This window comes from Ovis aries, chromosome X (genome assembly GCF_016772045.2).
Source record: "Ovis aries strain OAR_USU_Benz2616 breed Rambouillet chromosome X, ARS-UI_Ramb_v3.0, whole genome shotgun sequence".
Taxonomy (NCBI): domain Eukaryota; kingdom Metazoa; phylum Chordata; class Mammalia; order Artiodactyla; family Bovidae; genus Ovis; species Ovis aries.
In genome coordinates, this window is record NC_056080.1 from 125,797,738 (window position 1) to 125,811,386 (window position 13,649).

At 39.3% G+C, this 13,649-nt stretch overlaps 1 protein-coding gene across 1 annotated transcript in view; it reads left to right on the forward strand.

The window, feature by feature from the left end:
• Positions 1-13,649, forward strand: part of GUCY2F (guanylate cyclase 2F, retinal) — a 138,217-nt gene that overhangs the window by 14,698 nt on the left and 109,870 nt on the right. The window contains exon 3 of the mRNA XM_027963150.3: positions 11,949-12,303. Within this exon, the coding sequence (XP_027818951.1) occupies positions 11,949-12,303 (355 nt within the window). The remainder of the gene's footprint in view (positions 1-11,948; positions 12,304-13,649) is intronic.

Genomic DNA, 13,649 nt, shown 5'->3' on the forward strand with positions numbered 1-13,649 from the left:
TGGTCCCAAGATGACTGCTACAGTTCCGGACAGCACATCCAAGTGGAACTGTCTACAACACAGTGAGAAATGTCCCTTTCTTGTGTCTCTTTTTAAAAGTGAGGAAATCTTGCCAAGAATCTCTTCAAGCAGACTTCTCCCCACACTTTCCTGATCAGTCATGTCCCATACTCATGCTAAATTAAATAATTTAGAAAGAAGAATGAGACCATTGTGACTGATCCTATGGTTGCTGGAAAAGTATGCACAATTAAAATTGTGATTCCATTAGCAAGGAAGAAGGCTGTCCTGTAGGCAATTGATTGTGCCTAACACATTCTCCATGATCTTCTCTTTTGTGTATATTATTTATTCCTTTATTCTGTGCATTGCCTTTCTATCTGAATAAATGATTCAGGTCAAGCTTAGATTTTCTTATCTCTTTCTGTCCTGAGTATTGATAGCAAAGATTTTGCTGATTCTTGTTCTAATAAAAAAAGTAACTAGCATAGATATTAACAGTTTTGGATTTGAACTTTATTGCCACTGATATGTTTATAATAAATATTTTCTTTTAGGAGACACACATATATTTATTAAAAACAATTCATTGATTTGGTCAAGAGTGGCAAGAATCCTGCAGATTGCCAAGAATGGTTGCTCAAACCAGTTGTTTGGTGTATTCACAGGCGAGCAACCAGATGGTGAATTTTTGTACTTTTTATCCAATGATATGGTATCATATAGATACAAGACTAAATCATTTTTTTTTACTTTAATCACAGGATTGAGGGAAATATAAAGAAGTGTGTGTGTGTGTGTGTCTGTACACGCACATGGTGTGTGTATCTGTGTGTGTAATATGTGTATGTGAGCAGATATTTTGATACAAAAATTTCAGACCTTTTACTCTTAGTAGTTGATCCAGTCTCTTTGAGCTGTGGAAAACATAAGGTAATTAAGGTAAAAAAAGACACCATTAGTTTGGTTGCTAGGCAGCCTGTACTCTGCTTTAGACAAGGAAATAGAGCGAAAACAAAGACTCTAAAGCTTATATATAAAGAAAGCTTGTTTAGATGCATTTCTGCCCCCATTTTGCAGGTGCCTTGGCTTTACCTTCATAACCAAAGAGTGGTAGAAGTGTAAGATAATTATTTTTGCATCTCTGATAAACAAAAACCCCTTTTCCCTTAAATTACCTTGCTAAAAGGTATTTTTAAAGGCAGCTAGTATAGCAGAATGGAGAAGGCAATGGTACCCCACTCCAGTACTCTTGCCTAGAAAATCCCATGGACAGAGGAGCCTGGAAGGCTGCAGTCCATGGGGTCGCTGAGAGTCGGACACGACTGACCGACTTCACTTTCACTTTTCACTTTCATGCATTGGAGAAGGAAATGGCAACCCACTCCAGTGTTCTTTCCTGGAGAATCCCAGGGACGGGGGAGCCTGGTGGGCTGCCTTCTATGGGGTCGCACAGAGTCGAACACGACTGAAGTGACTTAGCAGCAGTATAGCAGAAAGAGCGTATGGTAAAGAGTTAGACAAACTTGGTTTAAATCTCAGCTTTTCCTTTTGCTAGCTGTCTACCCTTGGGCAAATTACTTAGATTTTTGCGTCTTTTAATTTTACCATCTGTAAAGTGGGTTAGTAATCTACAGCTTTTAGGATTGTCGGGAAGATTAAACAAAGCAATATAGGTGAAGTGACTAGTAGAGTGCTTGACTTACAGCTACTTCCTTTTCGCCTTTTGATTTTGGTTAATGACCTTATTGGTTGATGATGACCTAGCCTCTAAGTGACAGTCTGACCTCAGCTTCCTACTCTCTTGAAGTTTTATGATTATTGGCAAAGAATTGCTCAATAGTCCCTTTGCTTACCCCTGGACTCCTGTTTTTTTTTTTTTTTCTTGTTCAGTCAACAGATCAACAGCTATTTATTAAGCACATACCATGTGCCATGCACTATGCTGAACTTCAGATAAAAGAGTAAACAAGACAGGATTTTTGTCAGTAGAATTGGAGCCAGTTCATAAAAGCCAGTTGTGTGCCTCTTTTCCCACCACTGTGTTCAGTGGCATCATATTGGTAGATTGAATCAAGTGTTGAGAATATTTATGCCACATAAATTGATAACTGCTACAAATAAGAGGTAAATGCTACAAATAAGAGGTTTTTCCCTTCTCTTAGAGCTATTGCTAATATTTACTAGCACATTAATTGTTCCCAATCTTATGGGGCCTAAATTCTAATGAAAGAGAGATTGTAAATGAGTAAATAAACATATGAGAAAGATAGCTATAATTTTCCCTTGCCCAATAACTTCCAGTGGAGTTGAAAATTCTGAATATAGAAGCTATATTGCTTGTAGCAATGGTTTGCATCCTTTTAGTTTATACAATTGCGTCTTCAAAAAATTAAAAACAAAATTATCAAAGCAATGCATGCACATAGTTTTAAAAGTCAAGAAATACTAGAATGTTTTGTATCAACAAGGCAGTCCCTAGGCCTTCCTCTCACTCTTCATCAGAAACAACCACTTTCATGTCTTTTAGTTCTCTATTGTGGTATTTATATTTCTAAATATCATACTGCTACTGATTTCTTGATTACTCCACCTTGGATATTATTTGCTCATTTCCTATTATAGTTAAAGATTGTTAGCTCTTATATACTTTCTTACCCTCCTTCAGACTCTCAATACAACTATGTCATACCTTTTAGTTAAATTCATATTTTATGTTTTTAATATTTTACCTGTCTAAATATCACTCATATATAATCCATGTGGTATACTATAGTAAGAATTCATTTCAGTTATAACTTTTGATTTTTACTGGAGTTAATAATTGCTTTATTTTTATTTTTTTCCTTAATTTGGATTTCCAAGTCGTTCTGCACTGTCTGATAAAACTATAGAATCCTTTCAAAACAATTTTATACATGGCAAAGTCTGTTAAATCCCTTATCAATTTCATTTGTTTTTCCCGAGGCTCTCTGTCCTCCTATTCCAATCTAAACTTGTTGCTCCCTAAGGTGGCTGTACAACTACTATGATAGGATCTTCCTTTTTGCTACTCTGAAAATTCCTTGTTCTCTTTCTTCTGTGTTGGATTCACTCTTCATGACTCTAATGACTCCCATTTTCTTGTTTACGGTCTCATTTTGGTGGAGCACATCCTTTAGCAGATTATGAGAAAGATACACAGGAGTTAAACTTTCAAAATTTTACACTGTGAACTTTTATTCTAGCTTCACTATTGATTGATAGTTTGACTAAGCTTGTCATCAATATAGGTTGGCTTCCCAGGTGATGCTAGTGGTAAAGAATCTACCTGCCAATGCAGGAGACTTAAGAGACACGGGTTTAATCACTGGGATGGGAAGATCCCTTGGAGGTAACCCACTCCAGTATTCTTGCCTGGAGAATCCCCATGAACAGAGGGGCCTAGCGGGCTACAGTCCATAGAGTTGCAAAGAGTCAGACACAACTGAAGTGACTTAGCACAGCATGGCATAAGTATAGATTAAAAATTATTTTCTATTAGCACTCTGAAGACACGGCACTTTGTCTTATTTCCATCATTGGTGTTGAGAACTCCAGTGTCATTCTTATTCCTGATCCTTTGATGCAATGTGTTTTCACTCCTCCTTATCTTCCCTGGAAACTTTTAAGGTTATCTCTTTATTCCCTATGTAATGAAATTTCATGATTATGCCTGGATTTTTGACATGTATTGTGCTGTACATTTGGTAGGGCCTTTCAATTTAGAAATTCTTTCTGCCTAGAAAATTTTCCTTCTTTCTTTCTTTTTTTTTTTGGATAATTTCTTCAACAACTTTGTCTTTGTACTTTCTGGAAATACCACTAATTGATATAAGATTGCCTGGGTTGATTTTTTTTTTTTGGGGGGTTGAATTTTTAAATTGTTTTCTTAGTTCCCTTGTATCACTCATATCTTTGTTTTTAGTGTTTTTTCCTGAAAGAGTTCTTCAGTTTTGTGTTCTGACTCTTTTACTGATTAAATTTTTTTGCTATCATGTTTTTAATTTCCAATAATTAATTCTTGTTTGATTCTATTTTGTTATAGCATCCTGCTTTTGTTTCAAGAATATATAATTTTCTCTTATTTCTCTGAAGATACTCATAGTTTCTTTGAAGTTTTCCTTTGCTCTTTGTGTCTCCCTCAGTTCCTAATTTTTAATGCTTCTTTGTTTTGGTCTCTCTATTTAATCTTGGAAGCTTTCCTTAAGTGATGATCCTGGCTGTCTGGTCATATTTAACAATGAAGCTTTAAAAGAAGGATTTGAAGGTTTATGTCCATGGTGGGCATGTTGACCTGTAGGTTTCAGTATCAGGGAATTGACTTGCCAGCTGTTTTTTTGTGTGCGTGTCAATATCTGTAGATCTTGCCTCTTGGGCTAGTCATTTTCTTCAGAGAAGAATGCTTCTATCTCCTTCCTGGGAGCTGTAATCCTGGTTGTCACTATTCTAGGAGCCATGCTGGGAGAAGTAGACTGGGATTTTCATCATTAAATATGAACACTTTAGCTTCATCATTCATTTTTCTATGGCTCACCTCATTTTCACTGTCGTTTGGGTCAAGTGTTCCAGCTCTAGAGCTGCTCTGAATCAGTTTAACCTGTTTCCTGCAGGGATTTGGCTCTCCTTGGTACAGGTAGATGGCAGAAATCTAACTGTTCTGTACACACACATTCAAAGCTACCCCTCTTTTAGTGCTCTGCCTGACCCCCACTTCTGTGCATAGCGCCTCTAACTCCTAAGCCTTCCAGGATTCACAGGGGCAGATCTCCTTGTTGCTTACCAATATTCCCCTCTTCAGGTACTTAAATTTAATCACCCTCCACTCTGCTAAATCAGTTACCACTCCTGTAGCAGGTTTCTATCTTCATATTCTGTGGTTCAAGATTATAGATGTCTCCTAATACCATTAGATGTGGAAGTTTACTGTTTCTGCTTCTTGTTCTCCTTGGTGTTTGGGAGTGATGTTTGAGAAGGGGAAGAGAGAGAAGAAAAAAATTTGATTTTTCTGTCTTTAATAAGGAAGCCATGAAAGGAAAAAGAAAAGTTACAAAAGGTATACATGATACTCTTTTATTGGTGAGTTTACCATCCATTAATTAATTTAGCATGTATTTATTAAGCTCACTTGTAACATGGTAAGTAAGAGCATGGGCTCTGAGGGCAGAGTACTGCAAATTTACTTAAGCTCACTGTATCTTCACTAATTTTAAATTGGGAATAATAACAGTACCTACCTCATACAATTGTTGTGAAGATTAAATGAGTTAATACACATAAAAGAGTTTGCCTGGCACCTAATGACTCCTCAATAAATGTTTTGTTATCATTAATGTTGTTATTTTTATTATGATGATGGCCTAGGCATTCTGCAGGTAGTGTAAAGGAAAGCAAAATAGAAACAAGATCTTTCCCCCAATAAGGTGAACAGGTTTACCATTTCAGGATGCTAAGGACACTGGGTCTAAAACTGGGACTGTGTTATTTATTGGTGATGAATTCAAGACTGGAACAAGGATCTTGAATACTAACTTCTAGGATGATATTACCAGAGCCCTATGCTCCTCTTCTGAAATGCAAACAATAGCAGCTATCATGTAGTCCATGCTTATTTTGTACCAGGTAATTTACATACATGGTCTCATTGAATCCTCAGTCCAAGCCTACAAATTAGGTATTATCAAGTGTATGGGGTGGCAACGAGTTGGACACGACTGAGCGAGTAAACTGATTGAACTCCATATTATGGGTGATGCAGCTGAGGCTCAAGGTAACTTGTCCACTGTCATACAGCTGGCAAGTGGCAGAGCTAGGATTCCAACCCAAGTCTCATACCAGAAGTACCAGAACCTGACTATTCAACCACACAGTAGCCTTTTAAAAAATTAGATCATTTCCCATGTCTAGTACTTTACTCAAAGTAACATTACTAAGTGACTAATACTTTGATTTGAATGGATTTATTGGATCGTTTGGGGCTCCCTTGGTGGCTCAGTGGTAAAGAATCTGCCTGCAGTGCAGGAGACGCAGGAGACATGGGTTTGATCAATGGGTTGGGAAGACCCCCTGGAGGAGGAAATGGCAATCCACTCTTGATTCTTGCTGGGAAAATCCCATGGACAGTGGAGCCTGGTGGGGTCGCAGTCCATGGGGTCGATGGAGTTGGTCAAGACTGAGCATACACACACACAGACGCAGACACATTGGATTGTTTTCCTCTGATAGAGGAGGTGATAGGACATTATGGCAACCTGTGAAAAGAGAAAAATAAATCTGAATGGAGAGATTAGGGGGTGGGATATCAGTGACAAACTTTCTAACTTGGTCTCAGCATGACTGGACAAGGATTACACTTTGTACCTTTATATGTTGGCATAAAAAGACTTCTGAAATAAGGTTTTAGTTCTTGCCTCCTTCACTTTCATTGTATTCCCAATCCTCGTTTTCAGTGAAATTCTATTGGCTACAAATGCATGTTGCTAGAACACATATTTTGAATATTTTTTCCAAATGTGACCTTATTTGGCTAAGCAAAAGAAGTCCTCTGGATTTCTCAGCAAGCCTGGGGGACCTGAAGCTCCTACACGTATTGTTTTCCATTGCTATAGATATGGGTGGTTAGCAGAGGGCTGCTAGGCTGATGGGGATGTGGTTAAGACTAGAGCTTTCCAGGATGGGGCCTACCAGACAGGTTGTCTGAAAAGGTTGCCTGCCACTCATAGTGGCTACAATTGTCTTTGTGCTTTATTCTATATAAAATAAGAGTGTGATGTTCATGAGTATCATGCCAAACAGATTAGGCTATTAGCCATTTCTTGGCTAAGTTCAGGAAATTCATTATTTGAGGTACCACCTTTAATAACAAGAATTAAGTTACCTTTTGGTTTCTTGATCTCTGTATGTACCTGGCTTTTTGTTCAAAGGTAATGTTGCTATTTTGTCCTTCAAATGGTGCTTTCCAAGCCAGGTATATATATATATATATATATATATATATATATATATATATATATATATATATATATTTTAATGTACTTCCAAAGTCAAAATTCTTTTGAAGTGTTTCGTGTCTTTTAAGCACAATAAATCTGAACTGATAATAGTCAACTTAATGACAGCAAGAATCATTACACTGAACAAATTCAAATATCACTGCTCCTGACCCAGACCTTGATTTCCTGGACACAAGCTCCAGAAGGCCTAGGGTAGCTAAAATCATTGAAAGTCACTCAGTCGTGTCCAAGTCTTTGCGACCCCATGGACTATATACATTCCATGGAATTCTCTAGGCCAGAATATTGGAGGGGGTAGCCTTTCCATTCTCCAGGGGATCTTCCCAACCTGGGGATCGAACCCAGGTCTCCTGCATTGCAGGCGGATTACCAGCTGAGCCACAAGGGAAGACCAAAATCTCTGAGTAACAAGGAAAGATTAAATCTCAATTATCATTCATTTATTCACAGTTCACTCATTCTGATTCAGGTCTATACAGTAGTCAAAACCAATAGGCTGAGTGGTGTCACCATTCTGATCTGTGATATAACAAGGTCATCTGCCTGACAGTAGGTCCTGCTAATCCTGTCTTGCTTCTTTGGAACTACAGTCAGAAGCCAACACAGAGGGTTGTAAAGAGTGTTCTTACTTCCCTTGTCCCATCCTCTACCTCTTCTTTTCCTCATTATGTGCAACAGCTGCGGCTACAGAGCTTTTGCTACTAATGCTATCAGAGTATGCCTTTGGCTTATGGGAAGGGGCAGTTACCATTGTTGAAGGGCACAGCAGGTAAAATGGCAACATAAACCAGCTAGAACACAAATCTAAGCCCTCACAGCGAGAGTGGGTCTTAGTGACAGCCCCTCTTTTGCAAATGAATGCTGTTGTCACAGCTGTGTTCTTTCCCTTAGCTTCAAGTCCCCCTACCATACTTTTTGTGGCTCTTTGTGTGTGAGTATGTGCATATGTGTGTATATGTGTGTGATACGTGGTGGAAGCTAGACAATCCTGCAGGATAAGCTTCAGGTTTCATTCATCTTGGGGAGTTACTGTCAGTGAGCTTTAACAGGGGTCAATCCGAGAGATCAGCTGAAAACCCCATGGGATGGGTCAGCCTAGAGGTAAGGATGTTGTTTTTAAGAGTTCAGATCTTTGCTTTTGGTGGTAGGTTAGATGCAGTCCCTTTCCCAGAAGGCTTTGTACCTTTCAAAACAGAATACTAGCATTCTCCCTGCTTTCAGGGACTTGCTGCCCTGTGGGTTTTTACTCATTTGTTTTACTAGTATTGATTTTATCGTCTACCTTCCAGCCTTCACTTATTGTCATAACCTACCCAAGCCCCAGGGAACAGGCAGACTCTGGCAGAAACCCTAAATACAATTAACTGGAGCATCTGAGAATGTCAGGAGGGAGAGTTAGTGCAGCCCCCTAAAGGGACCTCAGTGTGTGCTAGGCAACTAAGTGTGGATGCCTTAGTGGCAGCAGATGTCATCCACTCACCGTGCTTATTTCTATAGTGTGTGTTAAGGTAGGGTGGTGAAGGGGGATCATTGGAATAAAGCTCAGGAGATTGAGATGTTGGTTTCTTCTCTGCTATTAGCTCTGTTGCTGGGGCAAGGTCTTTGGCCTGAACAACTGGAAGAATGGAGTGGCTTTTAACAAAAATAGGAAAGCCTTGTTGTAAATGGAGCACAAAGATTTGAGGTAAAGATCAGGAGTTTGATTTGGGAGAGATACCAAGTAAGCAGTTAACTGTAAGAGTCTAGAATTTAGAAAACAGGTCTTAACTGGAAGTGTAAATCAGATTTATGGCATAGAGTGATATTTAAAGCCAGGAGGGCAGAAGAGATCACCAAGGGAGTGAGTTTAGATAGAGAAGACCAAGGACCAAGGACTGAGCTGTAGGGCACATCAATGATAGAAGGTCAGAGGAATTAAGAAGAACCTATAAACAAGCCAAACAAAAAAGTCTGCAAGCTAAATTTGCTCTCTGGACTAGATCACGATTTGGGAAGTTTCACAGGAGTTCAGAACTAGAAGAGACCACGGAGAATATGTATTTCAATCAAGAATGCTGAAATAAACAGAATCAACAGACTTGGGTTCTAGTCCTGATTTTATGCCTAGGTGAGTGACCATGACCCTTGCAGGACATTTGATCCTGTCCCAAATATCTGTAAGAAATTTGGTCTGCACCAAAATGTCATTGATATTTGGTCATGACCAAAACATCTATTTACATTTAGTTCATAATACATTTGGTCCTTGCCAAATGGTCCTTGATATTTGGTCTTCTCCAGAACCATTTGACATGGACAGAATATGCTCATGGACACTTTGGATAGGAACAAATGGTCTTGCAAATATCAAAGAGCTTTTGATGTGGACCAAAATCTTATGACTGTTTTGCTGTTTTTGTTTGTTGTTTTAGTTACTAAGTCGTGTCTGACTCTTGGCAACCCCATGGACTGTAGCCAGCCAGGTTCCTCTGTCTGTGGGATTTCCCAGGCAAGAATACTGGAATGGGTTGCCATTTCTTTCTCCAGGGGATCTACCCGACCTAGGAATTGAACCCTAGGTTCAATCTTTACCACTGAGCCACCTGGGAAGCCCATAAGACTGTCTTGAACAGCAAACCAAATGTTTGCTAGTCAACCTTGACCAATCACTTAACTTCTTTGGGACTCCTTTTCATATCTAGGAAGTAAGATAGTTAGACAGGATGACTCCATTCATGATTATGTATCCTCAATTTACAGAGGAAGAGATTGAAGCCCAGAGAGAGGGAACAGTGACTTGTGCAACATATGGCATTAGGAAAAGACCCACGGGCCAGTGTGTCTTCTTCTGTACTGTTGGTCTTGAGTCCTGTGTGAATATTAAAATTTCTGGGGAGCTTTTCATAACTCTAATTACTGGGTTCCTAATCTAAAGTGTTTGGTTTTGTTAGCTGGGTTGGGTTTGGCATCAGTATTTTTGACATTCCTTGGGTAATGCTAATGTGTAGCCAGGGTTGAAAACCCCCTGCTCTACATTTTCAAGACACGACAGTGTTTTGCTAGCTGCCACACCTCTCTGCATCTTCATTTGTATTTCTTTCTTTTTTTTTTAATTTTAAAATCTTTAATTCTTACATGCGTTCCCAAACATGAACACCCCTCCCACCTCCCTCCCCATAACATCTCTGTGGGTCATCCCCATGCACCAGCCCCAAGCATGCTGTATCCTGCGTCAGACATAGACTGGCGATTCAATTCTTACATGATAGTAGACATGTTAGAATGCCATTCTCCCAAATCATCCCACCTTCTCCCTCTCCCTCTGAGTCCAAAAGTCCGTTATACCCATCTGTGTCTTTTTTCCTGTCTTGCATACAGGGTCGTCATTGCCATCTTTCTAAATTCCATATATATGTGTTAGTATACTGTATTGGTGTTTTTCTTTCTGGCTTACTTCACTCTGTATAATCGGCTCCAGTTTCATCCATCTCATCAGAACTGATTCAAATGAATTCTTTTTAACGGCCGAGTAATACTCCATTGTGTATATGTACCACAGCTTTCTTATCCATTCATCTGCTGATGGACATCTAGGTTGTTTCCATGTCCTGGCTATTATAAACAGTGCTGCGATGAACATTGGGGTACATGTGTCTCTTTCAATTCTGGTTTCCTCGGTGTGTATGCCCAGCAGTGGGATTGCTGGGTCATAAGGTAGTTCTATTTGCAATTTTTTAAGGAATCTCCACACTGTTCTCCATAGTGGCTGTACTAGTTTGCATTCCCACCAACAGTGTAGGAGGGTTCCCTTTTCATTTGTATTTCTAACAAAAAAACTAATTCACTCAATTTTAAGCCCTTTTATTCAGATGAAGATTGTTACAGGAGGCTAGCTTTCTAGACTTTGTGAAGCCGAAGCAGCAAGTATTGGCTTTCCCTGAAGCTCAGTAAAATGGCATGACCATGGCTTTCTTGAACTGCATCCTAGAAGTGAAATGTTATGAAAAACCATGAAGCCAGTGTTGGGGCAAGGTGGGTGGGGGGGATCATTCACTCTTCTTATCTACCTTTTTTTGAAAAAGGATGCAAGGTTTGTTCCAAAAATAAACTTTCAAGGTTAATGAGTGAGGTATCAGACACAATAAACAAATGCTTTTTCTTTTATCATATTTATGTAGGAGGAAGAATCATGTTGTTCACTGTAGCAGCCTTACTGCTTTACAATGGTTTCTCATCAAAGCTTTGCCACTTTGCACAGCAATAGGTTATGGGGTTTCTTAATTAAAAACCACCTTCGCCAAACACAACAACATTCGGCTCTGAGTTTGTGGGTGTGTATGTGTCAATATGCGTATCTGCATGTGTACTTGTGGGGGTACATGTTTAAAACTGTATTGTAGTGTTAACTTTCTCTGGAGTGCATGTATGTAAGAGAATAACCATTTTGAACAAAGTGGGGACAGAGACATGGACTATGGAGACACATTATTTACAGTCTTACCACATATACCAACCAGTCTAGTAGTCCCAACCAAATGATTTTACCATGCATAATGCCCCAGTAATTAACCTGGTAAATTTCTTTTGAGTGCCTCTTGTTTATTTCATACTTTTTTTTTAGCCCCTTTATAACTCTAAATCACTTTCTTAGTTTAGAAGCATAAAAATATATTGTGTATGACTTGGTTTGCTCATAAAATCGTCATATTTGATATATTTAAAGATGTGAAGGCCTGGGGGAGAAAAACAGAAAAAATCAGGGGAGAAACCAAGCAAGTCCTAAGAAACAATTGTTTTTTTTTTTTTCCCCCCTCTGGGTCTTCATAGCTCACCTCCACTCAGACGTGCAGCCCATAATAATGAACACAGGCTTGGAATACACACTGAGATTGCTCTAGGGCAACTAGGGCTCAAGATAATTGTAATTTTTAAAAATAGGTTTCGCCGTTGTTTGGAACCATCTACAATTCAATTTACTTTATCGCACAAGCCATGAATAATGCTATGAAAGAAAATGGATGGGCTAGTGCTGCCAGCCTGGTTCAGCATTCCAGAAACATGCAGTTCTATGGATTCAACCAGTTGATAAGGACAGATTCAAATGGAAATGGAATTTCAGAATATGTAATCCTGGACACCAACTGGAAAGAATGGGAACTCCATAGTACCTACACTGTGGACATGGAAACGGAGCTGCTACAATTCGGAGAGACCCCTATTCACTTTCCTGGTGGCAGGCCCCCTCGAGCAGATGCAAAATGCTGGTTTGCAGATGGGAAGATCTGTCGAGGAGGTAAGGAATGGAAAATCACAGGTAGTCAATTTGGCTCAGCTTGGGTTACAGGGAACCTGTTTAGGGGAAGGCATGTTTTAATGTTGGGACACTTACAGAATCAATCATTTGCAGTCAGGTGACATAAACAGCTTGGAACTCTATGTAGTTAATTTAAAATAATAAGGACAATGAGAGGTACTTTGCAGCCTTGAATAACCATCCACAATTTAAAAGCCGCCTGCAGTCGGCTTTTAAAAGGATCCCACTCCCAAAGAGGTTTTTCTAGTAAGAGGAAGGCATGACGCTTTATCTTGGTCTTTTGTATGCTATGATCTACAGTTGTTTCCCTTGCTAGAAAATTTACCTGTCCTTCCCTTGATGTATCCAAATCCTGTCAATCAGGTTCCACCACTGAAATACAATTTCTCCACCCTCTCCTATCTGAACTGCCATTGAACTAAAAGTCTGTACCTCACAGCTTAGCACAAAATTGCTCTCCAATTGTTTCTTGTGTATTGATTGTGTCTCTTCCTCCCAAATGGACTGCTCCTGGAGGGCAGGGACCAGAGCTAATAATTCTTATGCCCCACCCCCAACCACCCAACACGGTCGGCATCCCATGATACTGGCAGTTTGATTGACTGATGGAAACCCTCTGGTTTGTGGAAATGGGGACACTCCATCAAATCTCTGAGAGCCAGAGGAGAAATTTGGAAGGATCTATATTATTCCTATGCAGGTATACCCCACACCTTTCTAAAACCAAATGCATCTATTTGAATTAGACTTCAACTTCTCTTTTGCTTTAGCACCTCACTACCTCTTCACTTGCATCATTTCCCTCTGAAATCTTAGTAATCCATCCAAACACTTAGCTTTTGCAGAGGACAATTTACATCCTAGTGAAAACACTAATTATCAAAACCAGGCTCACCCTTGAAGGACAAGTGCTACGTTTTTCATCTATAACTCACGAGGTCTGTGGGCTTAGGTGGATTAAAAAGATCTTTTATTTTATGAAGGCAACATAATACCTTTCACAGGTGAGATAACATATTTATTCTCAAGAACTGTATCGCTGTTCAACTTAAATTAAGGTACTCAAAGTTTTCCATTCGTGAACTTTTTTCTCCAAAGAAACACCTGGGTCAGCCTTCATTCATGTGATTTGTTATTGTCAGAGTGGTGAATAGTTTTGCTTCAGAACAGTGAAATTGCTTTCTGTGTCCATAAAGTCAACAAGACAGACTGTATTGGAAAAGAATAGAAATAAGTTAGGTAGATGTAGCTTGATTTTAGAGTCACCAGAAAGCACGAGGAGTCGCTCTGTGGTGCCCTTTATTTACAGCCTCTTTCTGATGCCA